Raw genomic sequence first — 20730 nt, forward strand, 5'->3', positions numbered from 1 at the left:
CAAGGAGTTTTGCAACCCATACCCATTTTTCAGCTGCCCTTATGCCAGCAGTTACAATTCACACACTCCAAAACTTCAGGCAATGCTGCTGGCCTCTGTACCATTTCCTCCTCCGCCAGCTGACCAACCCTAAGGATTGTAGCTAACTGCACATTCCCCACGTCAATATTTAGGGACCAATCAGAGAGCAGGTAGATGATCTGGGGACAGAATTGTACAGTGGTTAACTCCTAAGGCTCTAGAGTCTGAATGAACTAATTTTAAATCCTAACTACAATTCCCTGGCTGGATGCCCACAGGCAGGTTACTTAAATTCTCTGCACCTTGGTTTCCTCATTTGTAAAATGGGGATTATAATAATATCTACCTCTGAGGGTTTTAAATGAGATTCTACATGTGTAGAATAACATCATGCCTGATAGAGTGAGTGCTCACATTCATACATGAGTTCCCCAATTCACAGCAAGCACAGAAAAACATTTGTATCTTCTGCTTCCAGTATGCCACAAAGGTAATGAGTAATTACACTGACATCTTGGTTGACTTAGGTAACCACTTTCTTACCTCAACATTACCGCTTTGTTTTTTTCAACATTAAAGCAACTAAGAAATAATCCAATTTCTATTTGGATTCCTGAAGTGCTGGGATGAGGGACAGGCTTATAAACACTGGTCTAATAGGTGACAAGGATTTGGCTTTATTCTAGTGAATAAAAATGTCATGAAAAAGGAGTTATTGAAGAGTTATGAAGAAAAAGTGTAATGCTCTAAATGACAGATTTTTTAAATCATCAGTTTGTTTTCAGACATTCAGTCCCATACTGGAACAAACTACCTCTGACAATAATTCTGTGAGAAAAGGATTTTTCTAAATCGATCCATATAAACCAGGCTGAGTTATTAAGGAGAAAAATGCGTTTAATAATATAGCATTCGATTGCATATTATCCAGGAAAGGTGTACTGTAAAAAATGTTTTGATTATTCATTGACCTCTGGTAACTTTAGCGTTGTAAATACTTGTATTATATGAGGTAGACAGTTTAAAAAAAACTCTCCATTAGACAGACTTAAAATTTTGTAATAATATTTAAGAAAATGGTAACATTATGAAAAAATGAAATATCTGATAAATGCTTAACTTTGTACAACTCGAATATAAACTTTAAAAATATTAGAAATTATAACATTTGAGTGCATATAACGTTTTGTACATTAGGATGAATTGCATGCTGTCCATTTCCTCTTTGCACTTTCAGTCACCTTAAATAAACAAATATATACAGCCTTAACAGAACAACAGTGCATCCAAAGCAAATGTGCATTTTAAATTATTTCTCCTGGCCAAGTCTTTTTTTCACTTAGCATTTTTATATTAGCATTTCTTATCATCCCCACCCTTTCTTTGACAGTTTGTAGTTCTCTGAACCAAACAAGCAACAGGTTTAGATTGGAAGAGAGCAAAATCACTTAGGAAAAACTAAAACTTTTTTAAGGGCTGGTACAAATTCCATTGATTAAACAATTTTATAGTCAAAGATGAGGAGGAAGCTAACTCTTCAAAGGGCCTACTCATGGGCAATGTTTGAAAACAATACTGGTGCAGGCTGGGGGAAAGTTCATGTTTTTGACTATCTGGGAATGGGTATTTCAATTTCACTGTGCTCTCTCCAGCTTCCTCCCAGAAGACGAATTCCACCCCTGTCTCCTTCCTCACTGCCTGTTCCCCATCTCCCACCCCAAGCTCAATGTAACACTTGGCTCTTTTCACAGTTTCTCATTACTAAGTTTTAAAAACATTGCCTAACTGATAATTACAATCTGAAACAATTCTTTTGGGGGAGCCCTGGGCTATTGCTGGCTGGTAATCTTTCAGGAATGTCAAAGAGAGGGGAGGGAACTCAGATTTTAAAGAACCTTCAGAGACAGGGACTTGTGTCCCCTTTCATCCCTCCCTTCCCCACTCCTGGCTCCTGGCCTGTCCCTTGATCCCCATCCTCCCTGAGGCCCACCATCTTCCCTCCTGATGGGACTCCTTCTACTTCTTGGTTCCTATTCCCTCCTTTGTAGCTCTTACATTAATTGTTTTGTTCCCCACTCCTGCCCATTTTTTTGAACTGGAAAATCACCTTCCCCTTAGAAGTGCATGTCTGAATTTTGGCAAATTCTGTTGAAAGAAATCAATTAGAATCAGAAAGGGCATTTGGGTGGGCTACCTCCAGCCTGGGCTAATGCACCTCCGTGTCAGCCCCAGTCAGAGGCAGGCCTTGTGGTTTTTCATTATCCTTCAAGGGGTTCCATTTGGACTAATTCTTGTCATTCCATCCATACCAGCTCCCCTTGCCCCCACCAGAAAAAGCAACAATGAAGGCAGAGACCTGGGCCCTCAGGAGTGAGATGAAGGTTGCCAGTTCCTGGTACCGAAAGAGGCCAGGGCAGAGCTGGTAAACTCACAGAGTACACAAATGGGTGAGAGGGGCACCCGTGGGCCCACCTCTCTCAAAGCTCTTCTATAGGCAGGACCATTCCTGACTTAACTATTCTTTTTGCCAATTTCCCTATCTAACACTTTCTGTGTGGGAGGGCACAAGACATGGGCTATGACATGGCCAGAGACCCCACCTTCTTTACACATGTAAAAACCAACCAAATCAAGATGCGTCAACGGTGATTCTTCCTCCCACATTGTTTCCCTTTTTAAACTGTTATTTTTTCAATCCATGGAGCAGTTGAGAAACGGGTATGCATCTTCCCTCCCCTCCCCTTCTATCAAAGCCTGTAAGACACATAAGGAAATCCAAAGCCACAGTAATAGAGAGAGAGAGAGAGAGAAAAAAAAACAGAACAAAAGAAATCCTCCTTGGCTTGTTTTTCCAGGGTGGCCAGGCAAGGTGTGAAAATCCATATTTCCCTCTGGGCTGGCAGGTAGAAGTTACCGGGAAGGCTGCGCTCCCTTCTCTCCCACCGGCTCTCACATGCAGGCTGTTCCCTCACCCTCAGCCTCCCCCAGCGCCAGCTTCCTCCTCCGCCTCTCTGCAGCCAGGCCTCCCCTGCAAGGCGGACCTTGGCCCACCTTGGTTCCGGGCCAAGGCGGCGGGAAAGGCACCGCTACCTGCAGCCGCACGACTCCACCACCATGTCCTCGTACTGCTTGTAGACCACATTATTGCCCGCGTCGATGTATAGAATGCTGATGGGAGTCAATTTGGTGGGCACGCAGCAGCTGGGCGGGGTGGAGCCGGGGTCCATGGAGTTCATCAGCGTCTGGATGATGGCGTGGTTGGTGGGCTCCAGGTGCGAGCGCAGCGGGAAGTCGCATACACCCTCGCAGTGATAGGCCTCGTACTCCAGGGGCGCGATAATCCAGTCGTCCCAGCCCAGCTCCTTGAAGTTCACGTGCAGGGGCTTCTTGCTGCAGCGTAGCCTGGACTTCTTGCCGTGCCGCTTGCCATGGCGACTGGCGAAGGCCGTGCGCCGCCGCCGGCGGCCGGGCGAGGGCAGCCAAGGCCTGGCGTCCGGGGCGCCCGACGGCGGCGGCCACGACCCCTCGGCGCCCGCGCCCGGGCCCGCAGCCTCGGCCGAGCCCAGCTGCTCGCGCATCTCTGCGAACAGGTTCTTGCGCTGGGATCTGGTGAATACCACCAGCAGGGCCCGCTCCTGGGGAGGCCGCACCCTCCGGCCGAAGCCCAGACTCCGCAGGTCCGGGGGCGGCGGTTGCTGGGGTCCCCGCGCGCGCGCCTCGGCCTCCCCGGCGTCCAGCTCGCCCCATGCGGCCCGCAGCTCCAAGCACAGCTGCTTCCAGGGCTGGTGGCGCAGGCCCTGCCACACGTCGAAGACTTCCCAGCCGGCCGGCGGCGCCCCCTGCGGGTCCAGGGTCCGCGCGTCCAGCAGTAGGGGCGAAAGGCAAGGGAAGAGCTGCACGTGGAGCGGCCCGGCTGGTGGCCCCCAGGGCGCTGAGGGCGCCTGGCGAAAGAGCCGCAGCTCCGCGCCCACCAGCTCTTCTTTGTCTGAGAGCATGGACACATCAAACAAATACTTCTGTCTCCGGAGAGGAGTGTGCGAGAGATCGTCTGCGAGATAAAAAATAATTACAGTCAGTTTCACTTAAGGGGGAGATCAGCCCGGTGCTCTTCGGCCGCCCCGGGAGGAAAAGGGCGGGGAGTGGGGGCAGGTCGGCCGGGCAGTCCAGCTTGCCCGGCCCAGGGCCTGACCACCCCGGCTCCCCATCTGGCTGGTGCATGGCGCGGGGAAGGGGGCGCGCCAGGACAGGCCCCCTCCTTCGCGTCAGCTCCGGACTCTCAGGGCGGAAGTCGGTGGCTGCTGGCGAGGCGGCGGCGGCCTACCGGGTTTCCCCCCAAAAGGCTTCGTAACCACTAATGTGCCCTTTGTGGTCTCAAGCCTGGGCCGCGTTTCCCCTAGACCTCCTCTGGGCTGGGCTGGCTCGTTCTCGTTGACGTCTCAAATGTCACCTCCTCCAAGTGGCCACCCCTGAGCACCCTGATCTAAAGTAGCCTCTCCAGGTCTCTATCACAGGACTGGCTTGATTATCTTCCCAGTACTTAGGATTATCTACAATTACCTTGTTTACTTTTATCTCCTTAGTAGTCTGCCTTTCCCAGCAACACTCTGTCTGCCTCCACCAACCCACAGGAGCTAGGCCGATGTCATTGTCCACCTTGCTCCCCTCAGTGCCTAGGGCGGTTCCTGACCTGGAGCACACGCCGGTCAGGTAAGTGGGAAACTTCTACGACAGCGAATCTTAATCTGGCCCACTAAAATGTCCTGGAGAACTGAAAAACTGCCAGGGCCAGGGCTTGATTCAGCCTATTGAATCACTGTCTAAGGACAGGACTGGGCATGGGGTTTTTGTTTATTGTTTGCTTTTTTTTTTTTTTTTTAACTCCAAGATGACTTAAAGGTGCAGTTCTAGTTTAGACTCACTAGTCTGGGGTAACATTGCTGCCCATCAGGCGGTTTTGGTGGGTCCAACACAGTGCAGGCAGAATGAAGAGCTGGTGAGAGATTTATTTATTTATTCACCAATCATTAAACAACAAACAAAAGAGCAATGAAGTTTCAGAAGTATTGGGGGCAGGGGGTGACAAATGAACAAACACACACACCTTGCATCTGTCCATTGAGAACATCCTGCCGTCAATGAGAAAAATATGTACCTGGAAGGCAGAAAACTGGAAGGCAGAAAACCTCAGCCAGGGACAATTAGATACACACACACACACACACACACACACAGAGAGAGACAGAGAGAGAGAGACTTTCCCATCTCTCCTCCCACTCCCAATCTAAAATTCTCTCACTTTGCAACTATTCCTGAAGATAAAAGGTTTGGTCATAAGTGAGAAAAAGAAATTTAGGACAGGTGAGGTAGGGGAGTGTAACAGGCTTTTAAAATCCAAGGCAAATTCTTCAGAACCAAGGCAAAACCGGACTTCTTTTTTGACACATTTGTGCACGAAGCCAACTCCACTTCAATGTGCAAGGCGGAAAGCTAACCAGATTTTCCTGGGCTGCCTTCCCATAAAATATTTACAACCCAGCAAATACAAAAATCCCCAAAGCCCCCAGCCTTCCCCAGAAGCTAGTAAAGTTTGGGTCGATTTCAATAGTAAAAGTGTCACTGGGCCCAGCATCCAACCCTCTCTACCAGTCCAGATGTAGCCCGGGGGCACTGGCTCTGGAGCCTCTGCCACACCCAGTTTGTACTCGGGGCTGACCGTAGCACTGGCTGGTTCACTCTTACGCACATGCCCCAACCTGAGATGGGGTGTGGGAAGGGTTAGAGAGGTGAAAAGGGAAAAGCTGCTGCAGGCAGTTGATTTATGGAAGCCAAGACCTTCAAACAGACCAGGGTCACATTAAAATCAGGGGGAATTCAGCACACTTTCTTCTCCTTCAAAGAAACCTGTGTCTGACAATGCTCAGCCTCCACCCAGATCTCTGGACATACTGCCTTAGGCTTGGCTTCCTGCCTCTCTCGCCAAACTAGGGATGAGATGAGAGCAACAAATCTAAGGCACTTGCTGCACTAGCTAAATGTTGTTAGGAATAACATATTTCTAATCTATATCCACCTGCACAGAACAGTTCTGAAAGGTAATTACTTGTATTATTCCCATTTTACAGATGAGAAAACCAAGGATTGGAGAAATTAAGGTATTGCCAAAAGTCAGACAGCCAGAAAGTGGTGAGGCTAAGAGCCATACTTATGTCTATTTAATTCAGAGTTGGAGCATTTAGCCCCTAAACCCCACTGCCTCTCCACTGTAGTCCAGGTACTGGAGTCTAAAAGTAACCAGAAGTGGCCAGTGTATAAGAAAAGGGGGAAAGAGTCCAAATTATTTGCAGGGCTTGCTAGGAATAAAATCTAGGCTCCCTTAGGAAATCATTTCCATCTTTGCTTACACAACTCTTGAGATGGTTTGCCACTGGCTGGAGTGCATTAGGCAGGTGTAAAGAATTATGATTTACTTCTCTCTCATGCAATATGGGGGAAATCAGCCTGCTTTTGTTTTTACTCTTTTAAAAAAAAATGTGTGGGCTAATAAATGATTAATTTGCACAGCTGAGTTAAAACTGAGGCAAGCATCTGTAGAGAAAGATCTCTTACTGATTCTGCAGCCTTAGGATTTCTGATGATCTTTCCAGCAAGACCAGCCCACCCCTACCCTTTCCACGTTTCAGTGCAAGAATGCAAATGGGACTTCAGCTTCTTCTCTCTTCTCTTTCCACACTAGCTCCATCACCTACTTCAAGGGGCCTCACCTGTGAGCATGTGGACATCCCAGCTGACAGCTTAAAGCTGTGCACAGTTTCACAGGTGCACACATCAGTGGTGTGATCTACCTTTGGGGGAACTGAATGGATGAAGAGGCTGTCCAGACCCTGCAAGTGAGCTCAGGGATATTTGGGCAAGAATTATATGGCCCAGGTATCTGGAGCTTGGTCTGGAATAGTGACTCTCAAAGCCACTAAATCTGCAGTGGTCTTTAAATCTGCATCATCAGCATCACATAGGCGCTTGCTAGAAATGCAAATTCTCTCTCACTCTAGAGGCTTGTGGTAGGGTCTAGAATTTGTATTTCTAGTAAGCTCCCAGATGATGCTGATTCTGCTGGTCCAAGGAATTACCCTAAGAACCACTGATCTAACTGGGGGTTGTCCTCTAGGTTCTTTGAATTCACCACTGAGTAGGGGGGAGCACCAAACAAGGTGCTGCAAAGCACAGGGCTCAGGGCAGCATCTAAGGTGGTACTCACCAGGACCAAGTCAATTCTACCTCTCCCAGCCCATTCGTGGCCCCCAAAGCCACCCCCATTTTTTTATCCTTTCAGCCACAAGTTCTCTTGGTTCTGGGTCTCCAGAACCTCTAACCCCTAAACAGAAGGTCCAAGAAGGTGGCTCCTCTGTGCAGCTCCCCTGCAGACCACATTCCCTACCTGTCTAAACCTGCATCACAGAAATAGCTCAGAGGAGGCATCCAACCTGGGGAGTGAATACAACACCATGCACTGTTACCCTGAAGACACTTTGCCTGCTGTCTGCTGACCTGGCATCACAGAGCCTGGCTCAGCTGCCATGAGCCATCTGTGGGCAAAAAGCCAGCCCTTCATACTCCGTTCCAAAAGCCTCCCTTCCCATTAAGTCTTGTATAAATGAAGACTGATGTCATCAAATGATCCTCTCTCCCACCCCTTTGACTAAAAAAACACGCACTTGTCACTTCAAAATCTGTGGCACTTTCCCACATCCTGGAAGTGAATCCTATGCTTTGGGCCCTTAAATTGAAATTGACCAGAAATACATGGTGGGAGTTTTTTATTTCCCTTTTACTTTGCATCAACCTGGTTTGTTACAGCTTATTCACACCTCTGTTAACAGTGTTTGCTGAACATTAGACATATAAACATTTCCAGTTACAATTGCTGGATTTGGGCTTATCTTCGTTTCCTGGCAGCTGCGTAGAGAAAGGAGGGTGAAGAGAGAAAAATAAGAAGGAAGGAACAAACCGTGGCATGTTAGAAGATACTCCTTCATAATGGTCAACGAGTTGGTAAAAGGCTGAAAGCACCTCAAACATATATTTCTGGTGTAGAATTTAGGAAAAATTTAAAAGAGGGGAGATGTTGGTCAAAGGGTACAAATTTTCAGTTAGGGTGAATATAAGGTAAAAAATAAAATTTTAATTAAAAAAAGAAACCAAGAGAAGGAATGGTACCTATTTGCAAAGTAATTACCATTGCACCCATTTTAAATGAGAAAACTGGCCTAGAAAGGAAAAGGGCATCTGTCCACGGTCACAGTACGTGGCTGGAGAAAGTTGGAGTGGCAAACTCCAGAGCGGAAAGGAAAAGATGCCCGCGACGCCAAAGGCCAGACGCCCGGCGAACCTGAGCCCCAAGAGGGCGGCATGAGGGAGGGACACGTAGCTGCAGGACTCTGTGCGCTTGCCCACTCCAGCCTGCCCACTCCAGCCCCAGAGCCTTCTGCTGGGGGCTACTTCCTTGGGCTAGCCTGTAGAGGGTTTCCAAAAACCAGAAACTTCCTTTGGTTGGAGGTGGGAAGGGCCCGGCATTGCATTTTCCGAAGACATCTCTGAGATATATACTCAGCTTGAGGTCCCTTTTGAAAGTCCTAGTTGGATTTTGTCACTCGCCTGGCTGTGCACCCACGGCTCCAACTTCCCGGACTTGCACGATTCTTGGTACGGCTGACTTTGGGCTCCACGAGATTCCTCCGCGCGCACCTGGCTCACATCTCTGAGTACGCAGTGACCCTGGATAGCTACTGGCCAGGCGTCCCGCCACGCCTCCCAGTCATGTTCTCCGGTGGCACAGGCCCCGCGACTAGGCCACTGTCCAGAAAGTCGAGAAGATAGTGGACTTTCCCATCCCCAATCCCCAGGCAGGGAGAATCACCCATCTTTGCAAGAGAAACTGTAGTCGCCTTTCCCTTACCCCCTCATTTTAGAGCCAGCAGCAGCATTGAGCGCTTGTAGGGCACCACCTTTGTGCTAGGCACGTGCTCAGAGCTTTGATGGCCTCTCTCACTGAATCTTCACAGCGAACGTCTAAGGTCAGGCCTACTGTGATACTCACTTATAGATGAAGAAACTAAAGCTCTAAGAGGTATCTTGCCCATTGTCTTGAAACTAGCAAGGGACAGATGTTGAAGGTCCTAATTCCAAGTGCCCTGACCCCAGTCCTGCAGCGCAAGAGACAGGTGTTGAAGGTCCTAATTCCAAGTGCTCTGACCCCAGTCCTGCAGCCATGCTGCTCTACCAGGGTCCTGTTTTGGCAGGGGGCCAGGAAATAGGACATAGCTTCATCATTAATGTAATCAAGGTGGGCTGGGTTCCCCCAGGATTTTTTTTCTTTTCTTTACTACAAAGAAGACCTCCAAGCTCAAAATTCATGACTGGGCTTGGAGTCATTTTCTCAACTAAGTCTCTCACCTTCCGCACTGCACTGAGGGGGCAAAGTCCATCAGGTTGGAAATAGAGCCAGGTGTACTGGGTGATTAAAAATGAGCCACCAACCCCTCCTCCTGGAGTGTGAAGGGCTTTAAGGGGAATCTGTGTGCCAACTATGTACCCTCTTCCTGAAATACAGATCTCCTGGGCCTCCCCCTGAGGAGATACTCATCCTGAGTCAGGCCTCTGTTGAGATCTGAGCTTTGCAAGCTGCTGACGCATTGCTAACATTCTTACTGAGATGTAAGTTCGGGAAGCAGTCCATACAATTCACCCTTTCCAGGGTACTTTTTCTTAACCCCAATACTCATGCCTGATCCCCCAGCATAATAATCGTTAAGAGCAAACACTGGTGTGGCACTAAATCTGTGCTGGGCATGATCTAAATTCTTAACCTGTAGTAACTCATTTAATTCTCAAAACCACTTCTGAGACAGCCATCATTCTAAACTAAAAGAGACAGCTTGAGTAACTGGCTCAAGATACTAAGTAGTAGAGTGGGCAATCTGGCTCCAGTATCTGTGCCACCACCCTAGACATCCCAGCCCTGATCTCTGTGCCTTGTAGAAACCCTGAGAAACTCTTCCATGCTGCCCATGCCTGGAGGGAGGGCATTAATCCCTGGCCTGCAAGAGTCGCTCACTTCAGCAGAACTACAGCAGTCATTACTTCAGCGGAAGAAATGTCGATGATTGGACTTGTGAAAGAGAATTTAGGAGGAAACTTAACAGGGCCACAGAGGGGTGCAAATGAGATAAGGTGTGAGAGAAAGACTTCTGAACGCAAATGTCAGTCACTACTGACAATGTGGAATGAGCATAGGAATTTAAAGTCTAAGAGACATAAATTTGAGTCCTGATCTGTGACTTAGTGGCTGGGTGACCTTGGTTAGACTGGGTCGCATAATCTCTCCCAGCCTCATATGCCTCAGCTGTAAAATGAGAGAACCACCTGTACCTTGCAGGATCATTGTAAAGGTCAGAGTCAAAGTACTCAGGGATGTGCATGGTACGTAGAGACGTCCAGTGAATGCAGCCAATATTTCTGTGACTACTTACATCTTCTAGGGGAAGGTGCACCTGTCCTTCTCTTGACTTCCTTTGAAATCCAGTTCTCTGGACTTCAGTCCTTGTGGTCCACTTCTCTCCACAAGATTCCAGAAGTGAGTGGAGGAAAGGTGCTAGGAAGCATGAGAAAGATGAAGACGCTTCCAGTTCCTGCTTATCTGAAGTCAAGTGAAAGTCAAGGCTCATGGAGGCTGCAGCCTCACCTCATCATCCCGATTCTTCTCAGTCCCGTGAGGCCCTGTCACCACTGCTGTCCCTCCCACAGTGCCAGGTGAACAGATGACCTCCACCCCAGCCACATCAAGGATCCAGCCCTTCTTGCAGGTTTCCTCTTCTGCAGGGGTCAAGGCCAGTGACAGCCCTTGTGCTAACCCAAATGACTCCCTGGCTGGCAGTGCAGCCCTGAGAGGCCTAAGGATTCGTTTCTTTCCCCACTTTGGTGTCCTTTTGTGGGGGCACGATCTGACCACAGGGCCAGTCTGGGGTGGGGATAAGGAGGCAGATGTTACTGATCTTCACTGTGCAAAGGGCCAGACACATATTGATGGGGAGGGCTGCAATGGAGGGCCCCTTGGGCTGCAGCATGAGGCCAGGCCTGTGGTGCTTGTCACTTTCGAAGGTTTCGTCCGTGGGTCTGTCTTCAGTGTGTGTTCCTTCTCGTCACACATTCACCAGTCCAGCTTTTCTCATGTCTCTTGGCTTCCCCAGTGCCCTCCCCAATAGCTTGCCCTGTATTTCTCCTTCCAAAGACCAGAGGGGTCCAAGGCAAGTCTTCCACGGAGTCTTGGAGAGGCTTTTCAACTCTTTCCCTCAGGCCTCCAGACCCAGGCCCTTCTCTTCCTGAGGGGCCTGGGCCTTGTAGACTCCACAAGTTAAGTGGGTCTAGTGGCCTGCCTGGATCCCTGGGAGAAATCCCTGTATGGGCACAGCAAGCTGCGGCTCAAGGTGAGGCAAATGAATGAGAGTGGAGAGAAAGAAAAGAAAGGAGATCCTCGAATCCCACCCAACTGAAAACAGCTTCGCACCCCTCACCTCGGGGCCTCAGCACCGCCTTTAGTGGCCTTAGCTCTAACCCCAGGGTGCCTGTTTCTGACAAGCAGTGCTGGCTGGGGAGAAGCCCTCTCCCGTGAGTGCTGCTCACCCTATCAGGAGCTCCAAGGCGCTTTAGGGAAACTCCTTTTGTCTCTAGAGGATGAAACAGATTCATTTACAAAGCAGTTTTCCTGAACTTAGTTAATGACCCTGATGGCTGCGTGCTCTCTTGAGGGGCCAGAGAGGCAAAGCTGAGATCAAGGGCACTTCACTGTGCTTCTCTTTTCAACGGGGTCCCATTCTGGGCTCCCGACCACAGCGGCTCAAATCTTAATTTGACATAACTGCAGATGAAACCCAAACCGAAGCTCTGGTACTGTTCCCGCGCTGAGCCCTCCCTCCCCACCTCACTGCGGCGCGCACGCGGCCTGCCCTTCCCCTGGGGCCGGGACCTGGGGGGTTGGCTAGGGGCGGCCTTCCCTGCACTGTCGACCGGTAAGTCACCCGGGAGCCCAGGGGAGCAACCAGGTCCTCCACGAAGGCTAGGGGAGCGGAAAGGGAGGAATCCTCAAGCTGCCATCGGAGCTGGAATATGATCGGGCTGCATGGCTTCAGTTTCGAGATCAAAAGTAGAAGGAAGGGTGTTCATTTTATGTGACTTCCGCTCCCTGACCAGTTCTGAGCTTGCAGGTGGGGGCGAGGGTTCAAACTGGCTTGTAGTCGCGGGGAGGATATTGGACTCAGCACCCAGGGGTCCTGCGCAGGAGAAACCGCTGTGCTGTGCTCTTTAAGGTGCTGGGCCGTGTGCAGTCTGGGAGGAAGGGAGAGCCGCAATCTCTGTCTGCGGTGTTCATTTAGGTCTGACTTTCGAAACAATTTAGCAAAGTGAGATTCGTGGGCCCTAGTCTATTCCTAGTCAATTTCCCTCCACGCTGAGCTTCGGAGCGGCAGTGGGCTGGGAAGTGGAGTGGGAGGCTGGACCAATTTGCCTGGAAGCCAGGCTTGCAAAGCAGGCGCACCGATTCTCCTGGGCTCCTATGTTATTAAGGGATGCCCTCTGCACCCCACTAAAGCCAATCCCCTGCGCTGCCCCTGTGCCCGTCCTCTGCCCTTCTCCCCAAGCTAAACCAGCCTGGGCTAGAGGCCCGCCCCTGGCCTCTTTCACGCCCACTCTCGGGTCCCTAAACCATGCCCCGCCCCCAGGCGCCGGGGCCACTAGCGCCGCCGCGCGCGCTTCCCTAGGAACGTTGTCCAGCGCCGCCCGCCGCCCGCCCCTTCCAAGCTCTTGCAGCCCCTCACCCCAAGTGGACCCAACCCTCAGTCCCCAGCAATGCTAATGGACTATCTTAGAAGGCAGAGAACTGCAACCCTGGAACCCATTAGTCCAAGGAGGACCTATTTAATTCCTGTAAACAGGAGATACTATTTAACCGACTTAGAGTTTAAAAATAAACAGCCAGGCCTTGGGGTGGGGGATGGAGGGATGTCAAGCAACGGAATGGCACGGTGAATCCACATTCCGGCATTCCACACCTCGAGGGCTCGGCTCGATTCAGTCCCCTGGTCCAAAGAGTGTCGTTTGACCCGGGTTATTCAATACCCGAGGGGTTATCGAACTAATGGCTTTCCTTTTACTTAAAAGCCCCCAGGGATTACTGTTGATTTGCTCTAAGACCTTTGGTGCACGCAGTAGTCCTAGCAGGAAACAAAAGTTCTCGTTCTGCCCTGTTTCTATCATACCATCTTCCTCCCCACCTCTCCACCTCATTCCCTTCTTCCTTCTCCGCCACCGCCCCAGAAAGAAGTCACCACTTTCGAGGAGGTGTGTAAGAACCTCAAGGACTCCAGCTAAGAAAAACATGTGGTGTTAGGGCCTCCGATGCAGTGCCCTGCGTTCCCCGCGGGTCCAGGTGACACGCATCCTCTCCGGTCGGAAAGAGGAGCTTTCAAGTCCTGATTCAATTGGGGGGTGGGGAGGGTGGAGAAGAGGGATTCGCCAGGCCTGTCGTGATCTGTGGTCTGAGTGACTTTTTTCTTTTAATGCGCAGAAACCACAAGGATGTTTGAGCACGTTTTTAGATCCCCTCCCCCATCGGCAACTCCACCGCGCAAACTCCCAGAGGCCCGAGAGCCTCCCGCGTTGAGGAAAACGCTATGTCCGTCTCAGATTAGCCTCCTTTGCCAAGGAAACTCGCCAAGAATCCCTGCGCAACCTGCGCTCTCGCTGTAGAGCATACTAGGTGGTCTTTCTTTCTTTCTTTTTAGAATCTTCTTGCTTTTCCCTGTAAGGCAGACCTTAAGGCCTTAAGGATTGGAACTACAATAACTGATGTTTAACAGCAAGTCAGTGCCTAAGAGTTTGGTCTGTGGCCTTAAACTTGCCTTATTCGAACCAGAAGAGCAAAACAAACTTCCAATTTAAGGCTTCTTTCCCTTACCCCCAGGCTTTTTGCAGGACCTTCCAGTTCACCTGGCTGGAGGAGGACCGTGAACCTGGACAGTGGCACAAACCCCGTGCCCGCGCTCATGCAGGCGCACCCTCATACGCACACACTTGAACGCTTAGCAAGCCTTTTCCAAGGCTGTTCCCTCTTTCCGGGGAAATAAAGCCTAGATTGGAACCTTCTGCCCAGCTTCCTCATTTGGCCGTCTGGTCTGCATTAGTGTTTTTATAAGGGACTCAAACAAATCGAATACAAGGTCACCAAATAATTAACAGTTGTGAATTCCCTCCGTCCCCATTAAAATACTTCCCTGCTTATATTTCATTTTCGGTTTGCCAACGACAACAGGGTACCGGCAAAAGCACTGCTGAGTTGATTACACCACTCTGCGGCTCAGGTCCACCCAGAAACCCGCTGTTTTGCATAACATGAGGTACCAGATGAACTTCAATCGCGAGGGAACTGTGCAACTCTCTGAATGCCCTCCCCGCAGCCGGGCTATTCCCAGAATGGTCCTGCTCTGCCCTTTGATAATCACGACCCAGAAGGTGAATGGAGAAGCCAACAAACAGTCAGTGGCAAACTGTCCTGAGAGTTATTTCTAGGGCATCAAGTTCTTCAAGGATGTTCCCATCTCGTTTTGGTTTTTATCCGTTCCTCACTGCCTCCTTTTTGAGAATATTATTACAACAAGAAAAAAGTAAAGGGTATTCTTATTTCAAAGCCATCTGGAAACCTAACTCACAGCAATAGTCTTAGACTCATTTCGGTTCTCTCATTCTTGAGAGTTGTTTTTTCTCCTTGTTGGAATTATGTGGCACCTTTCCCTACATAAACTGAAAGTCTGAATCAGTCAGTCTCTTTCTCTCTCTCTCTTTCCCTCTCTCTCTCTCTCTCTTTCCCTCTCTCTCTCTCTCTCTCTCTGTCTCTCTCTTTTCCTCCCTCCCCTCTATCTCTCAGCCCTGCTGAATTCATAGAACTAATTGTCTGGCTTTCCCAGGCCCCAGGGCTGGGGGTCCAGGGCCCCAGTACTAGTAGCCTTTTAATGCGTTATTTCATGAGCAAATGGTAATTTCACCATATCCAACCTTGTCCATTCTCATCCCATGATGGCACCGAAACACATAGGCACACACCTTCTCACCTTTATGGATCCAACATCATTTTTAAAGCACAATATAAGAGCATTTTTAAAAATCAGGGATAATATGGTTTGTGCATCTGCTAAAATAAGAACAGGAGGAAGCAAAGCACACCAAAATTCAGACCCTCACATCTAGTTTCACTCACACTCCTAACTGGGTCTTAAGTGACTGCAGACAAATATTAGACTGGGGGAAAATCTTTCCATTTTTTGACTTCTGCTTCTTGTCACCATCCATTAGAAACCACCTCACCACTTAAACTATCTATACAGTGCTCTAGTTAAACATGCAGGGTCTCGAATCTTATATAAGCCCCACCTCTCGCTAGCTGTGTGACCTGGAGCAACTTGCTTAACTCCTCTGTCTTCTTTACTTCACCCGTAAAACGTGGTAATGATAGCGTTTTCCTAGGAAGTGGTTGTGATAACTAAGCGAGATAATTCATGTAACAAATTTTAGTGCAATGCTTGGTACACAGTAAATTTTCAATAAATCGTGGTTACTATTATTACTCCTAGGTGTCTGGAGAGCATACTGAAAGAAGGGACCTGTTTTAGGTTTGTTTGTTTGTTTGTTTGTTTTTCCCCAATAAGTTCTCCTCCTGGAGGATAGGGAGAAGTGGCCTGGGATGGAGTACAGAACTTGCTTTCTTTATAAACCTAAAGCGTCCTTCATTCACTTTGGGCAGAGTTTATGCCTGTTCTCCCACTCTCAACCATAGGCTTCAGGTGTAACTTTGGGGTTTCCGGGGTAAGGAAGGCTTTTTACAGATACTGTACAGGAGCAAGTCGCCCATGCCTCCTGGACTGACTTCGGGGCTCCTTTCCTTTTCTTCGCTCCTCCCCTTGGGGGACCCCCGGCTCCACCGAGCCAGGCCAGCCCCACTCGACGGCGATTTAAACATCCCTTAGGCAAGGCGCCAAGTTAGCGCTGCTGGCCCAGCTCTAGGCGGGCCGCTGCTCTTTCCTCCTCGCCAGGCCGTCCACGCGTTGGGGGAGGGGACCCTAGGGGGGTTGGCGCGGTTAAGAGCCCCACGTGAGAGGGGCGGAAGTCCTTGCCAGGAGCCGGGGATGCGCGGCTGGCGGGTCCCTTCCATCACGGGAGACGAGACACCGTTTGATGTGTTATGACATGAACCCTCAATTAGATCGCTGAGTTGAAACACTCCAATCAGGGGCCCGATGCTAAGCAAGCCCCGGAAGGTCCAGCCTGAGGTCACCGCCGGTGACACATCAAATCAAAATCAGTGAGAGGGAAAGTGAGGCTTTCCCTTTATCAAGCTGGGGCTGCAGCCAGCAACGCACCCCCTCCTCTGCGCACCCCTCCCGCCCGTGGCTCCGCACTCCTTCACCCCCGCGCGGCGTGCGACAAGCCGCACCGCCTTCCCAGTCAACGAACTGCCTTTCTTCGCATTTTCTGAGAACCCGGAGACGCGGAGGAGACAGCGCCTTTGAAGATGCTGTCCGGGTGGTCATGCAGCGTCTCCTCCCGCTGTGGACCGCTCGCATCCCCAGCCCTCCACCGCATTCCGGGGTTGTAGCGGTACTTGTGGATCTCGGTCCTGCTAGTCTGGAGGCCTTGGCTCGGGAACAGAGGCCTCCCCAGACTGGGTGCACATGCAATCCCTCCTCTATCTCCAGGATCGGGGGCATACAGCGCAGTGGCGGGGATGGGGGTGGGGAGGCTACAGGGCAAACCAGGGTAACGCGTCTACGCCGGATTGGGGCCCCCAAGACTTTTCCCCAACCCTTGTCTGAATGCCACAGGCTTCCGGAGACACCTCCGAACAGCCCGCAGGGTCTTTTGGTCCTGTGCCAAACTCACAGGGCGCAGCGAACCAGTTAGGGTGCCCACTTGGGGGAGGGGCAGAGATTCTTGCCACTTCATTCCCGGGCAAAGAAAATCCGCGCCCAACCGCCGGCCAGCCTAGGCCTCTGGGACTTCTTCTCTTGAGGAAGGGCCTCTTGAGCAGTCTTCTCTGAGCTTCCTTAGCCTCCTTCCGCAATTGTAGTAGAGAAAGTGCACGATTAACAGAGGACTTTGAGGGACAGAAACAACTGTAGCAAGGCGTGCGTCGTGGGGAGGGTTGGCGAGCTGCACGGGCAGCACGGAGGCCAGGGACTCAGTTGCACTACTACGAAGAAGCCACGTGTCTTTGCAAAGGTGACTTTAGTAGCCCTAAAATCATCATAAAATACCCGGCGTTAATTTGCCCTCTGGACCTTTCAGCAGCTCATGAACCTCGCTGACCTCGGGCTGCAGCGGCGAACCCGGCGTGGGCAGGACCCTCGAGCAAGGAACGCGACTATGAGTGAGAGGCGGGGACTGGAGCCGGGGAAGAGCTCGGGGCTGGGGGCGGGGGGGCCGTTAGCCTGCTCTAAAAAGCTTAAGAGATGTGCGAGCACCCAGGGTAGCAGTGGCTGAAGCAGCTTCCGAATCCCGAACCCCAGCGCTGCAAGGTTTCCGGGCAACCCCACTTAACTGGGAGCAGGTCAAAGTCATGGAGCTAAGTCTAGGGAGGATGGAGGAGTGGATATCTGCCTAAATCGCTTTTATCCCCTCATTTTCTTCCTTCCTTCTCTTTCCTCTTCCTTTCCTTTTTCTCCCTTCCTTTCCTGTCTCCTTCCACATTATTGTCTCTCTCCTTTAGGAGCTGAGTTTCCGATGCCTGTGGATCCTTCCCTGATTTCTGGGACCAGAGGTGGTGCGAGGTTTTCTTGAGGGCACTGGCCACGCTGCAGATCAACGCCGGTGGCAAGAAGGGGCCGCAAGGGTTTCCGCAGACACCCACACATACAGGCGTTCCCACAGAGGGTACCAGGGATTTCCCAGACCCCCACCAGCCCCCAGGAATAGCGTAGAGAGAGGAACGTCGCCTGGCTGAGAAAGGTGGATGGGCATACCCATGTACCTTTGTGTATTAAGTACCCACAACCTCCGAACTTAGCCGTCCCTGTCCCGGCCCGCCCAACTGCTGCCGCCGCATCTGCAGAAACCACTCGTGTTGAGGCCTCGGAGCAGCCGGGAGCACCACGCTGGAGCAAAAAAGCTGGAGGGCGCAGGGCTCCAGCCCGGCTGACCATCCCACCCAGCGCAGGGACCAACGGAAAACCCGCGCGGCGTCAGGACCAGGGGGCTGCCCGACGTCGCTCGCGGACTAGTTCCTCAGACTGTGGGACTCCCTAGTGCCGGCTTTGCCCAGGGCTTTCCAAGGCTCTCTCATGCCCTAGATCTGCCCCAGCAGCTCAGGCCTTGGACTGCGAACCCAGTATCCCGAGACACCGATTCCATCAGTCCCCATCCCGACCCCTCTCCAGCCGGGTTCATCCGCCTGCTGCCTCCCGTCCTCCACGTTTCCCCCACCAGCCACCAACAAGCGGCAACCACGCTGCCTTCTGCAAAAGAGGAAGAAGGAAAGAAGGGAGAGAGAAAGAAAGGGGGGGAAAGGAAGGGAGGTTTAGAGACTGGAATAGAATCCGCAGCCACATTCAGAAACTTACTCGAGCTTGAGAAAAACAATTTAAGAAAAGTAAAAGGGAAGTGTCCAGAGCGGGAAGGGAATTCACAAATGCAACCTCCAGCGGGAACAGCTCCCTGGCTGCCGAGCTCCAGCGGGAGGGGAGTCGAGCGTTTTCTTTGCCACTTACCTAGTCCCCTGTCTACAAAGCTGGTGATCGTATTAGCCGACTTGGAAGACTGGAAAAAGCTGGCATTGATGCCCAGCTTCTCAGCGATGGAGTAAGTCCTGTAGATTGACAGCATGTACTCGTGGGGCACCACGCGCGGACCCCTGCCTGGCGGCTCCTGCGCCCGGGGCTGCTGAGCCCGGGGTTCGTCCTGAGGCCGCGGCTGTGGTTCCTGGCCCTCCCGGCCCGCGTCACTGTCGCGCGGCGCCCGCTGCATCTTGCCTTCCTTGCGGCTCCGCATGCCCTTGGTGGAACCCAGCTCGGCGGACGACGAGGAGGATGAGATGGAAGCCTGCTGGAAACCGGGCAAATCCCACAGAAAACTGATGAGGAAGACGGCCGAGAGCAGGACCCTGGGAGTATCCATGGCGGGCAAGTGGCTGCGTCTCCCCAGGAGGCGGTGGCGGCGGCGCAGGACGCGCGGGGCACGGAGCGGCTGGACAGCGGCCGGGGCCCGGCTCCTCGGGCGGACTCGGAGTGCGAGGAGCCGGGTCCCAGCCACACAAACCCCGGCCCCGCCACGCCCCCTCCCGCCCCTCGCCGGGAGGGGAGGAATGGGGAGGGAGGGCAGAGGAGGGGTGGGGAGGGTGGGAGGAGAGCCGGGTGGTGCGGGCCGGAGGTGTGGGGGAGAGGGGCCGCGGTGCGCCGGTGTGGCAGGAAGACGCAGCGCCCCCGCGGGACGCGCGCGGGGTTGCCGGGCGGTGCGCGCAGCGCGGGCCGCAAGCGCTGACCGGGGGAAGGCGGGCGCTGCCGGCCCGTGGCCGGGGAGCAAAGGCTGGCCCGCCGCGCCAGGGTCCCCCTCGAACTCCCGGAGGTGTGGTCCCTCCGCAGCGCGGCCCCGGCTTTCGGTCCTCGCCAGCCGCCTCCACTTCCCTGGGAGCGAGCGGCCCCGGAGGAGGGAAGCGGCGGCGGCGCCCCCCAGAGACAGCTTGGAGCAGGCGCCTCTGCTGCAGGCTGCGCGCTGCCTCGGGGCGGTGGTACCTTCCCTCCTCGGCCCCAACCGCCAGGCCTGCCGTTTGCGCCCCTCAGGGGCCAGCCCGGAGCCAGAGAAGCCTCGCCGTGGGCCAGGCGCAGGGCCCAGCTCGGAACAGCCCCATTTTCTCGGTGGGGTATCGCTCTCCACAAAGACAGGCGTCTATTCCCGACCCTCGAGGTCAGGCAAAGGCCACGAGTCTTTTAGAGTTTGGATCGATGCTAAAAGCTGCTGCGCTCCCCTGCAGGCCCCAGCCTCTCCTCTCGCAGTCCCCAACCTCTTCTGACGCAGACTTTAGCTGCTCCACTTCTTCGTCTGCTCCCGGGATCCTCTCCCTCTCGCGGCCTGTCCCCCGCCTCCACTGCATCCCCATTTTCCCTCTCTTCTTTCCCTCCCGCCTGCAGGACTTCCTCCTTCCCCAAGTTCCTTCTGCATTCCAATCCCTCTTTCCCCAGCCTGCTTTTCTTCTCACACTGCCCTCCCATCTCACACTGCCTTCCCACCCTCTCTCTTCCCGGCCTCCCCCCTCGCCTTCCAGTGGACCCCTCCCTTTGCAGCTCTACCCCAATCTGTTTCTCTTCAGCCCAGCCTCGCCCCATCACGAGTTTCCTTTATCTGTCCCCAGATTCCCCGTGCCTGTCTTCCCCGCCCACTGCCTCGCTCATTCCTGGGCCTGCACGCTGAAAGGCGATGCGGCGCAGCGCTGCTTCTGTCTGCCACAGTGCTCTGCCCTGGACTGCTATGGGCAGAAGAGTTTCCCTCAGTACTGATTGGGTGCTCAGGCACCAACCATAAAGTACCCTCCTTTAATCGTGCCAACAGCTTTGTGAGGTTGGCGTTGACTATTTTCACCTTCACGGATGGAAAAAAAAAAAGACTCAATGGAGATAAGTG

The 20730-nt window shown here is 52.2% G+C and overlaps 1 protein-coding gene across 1 annotated transcript; it reads right to left on the reverse strand.

Annotated features, from left to right (window-relative positions):
* Window positions 1-908: 908 nt before the first annotated feature.
* GDF6 (growth differentiation factor 6) lies at window positions 909-19986 on the reverse strand. The gene is made up of 2 exons (XM_034966377.3): window positions 18825-19986; window positions 909-4069 (listed from the first exon to the last, which is right to left on the reverse strand). Exons 1-2 carry the CDS (start codon window positions 19228-19230, stop codon window positions 3108-3110), a joined length of 1368 nt encoding a protein of 455 aa, XP_034822268.1. The 5' UTR covers window positions 19231-19986; the 3' UTR covers window positions 909-3107.
* Between the last annotated feature and the right edge of the window lie 744 nt (window positions 19987-20730).

Source organism: Pan paniscus, chromosome 7 (genome assembly GCF_029289425.2).
Source record: "Pan paniscus chromosome 7, NHGRI_mPanPan1-v2.0_pri, whole genome shotgun sequence".
In the NCBI taxonomy this organism is placed as follows: Eukaryota; Metazoa; Chordata; class Mammalia; order Primates; family Hominidae; genus Pan; species Pan paniscus.

What these genes read in the sequence shown, in the direction of transcription:
- GDF6 (XM_034966377.3), bottom strand. Translation starts at nt 19,230, where the DNA reads ATGGATACTCCCAGGGTCCTGCTCTCGGCCGTCTTCCTCATCAGTTTT. An exon ending in CTTTGTAGACAGGGGACTAG is followed by an intron (nt 4,070 to 18,824) that starts GTAAGTGGCAAA and finishes TTTATCTCGCAG; the next exon opens with ACGATCTCTCGCACACTCCT.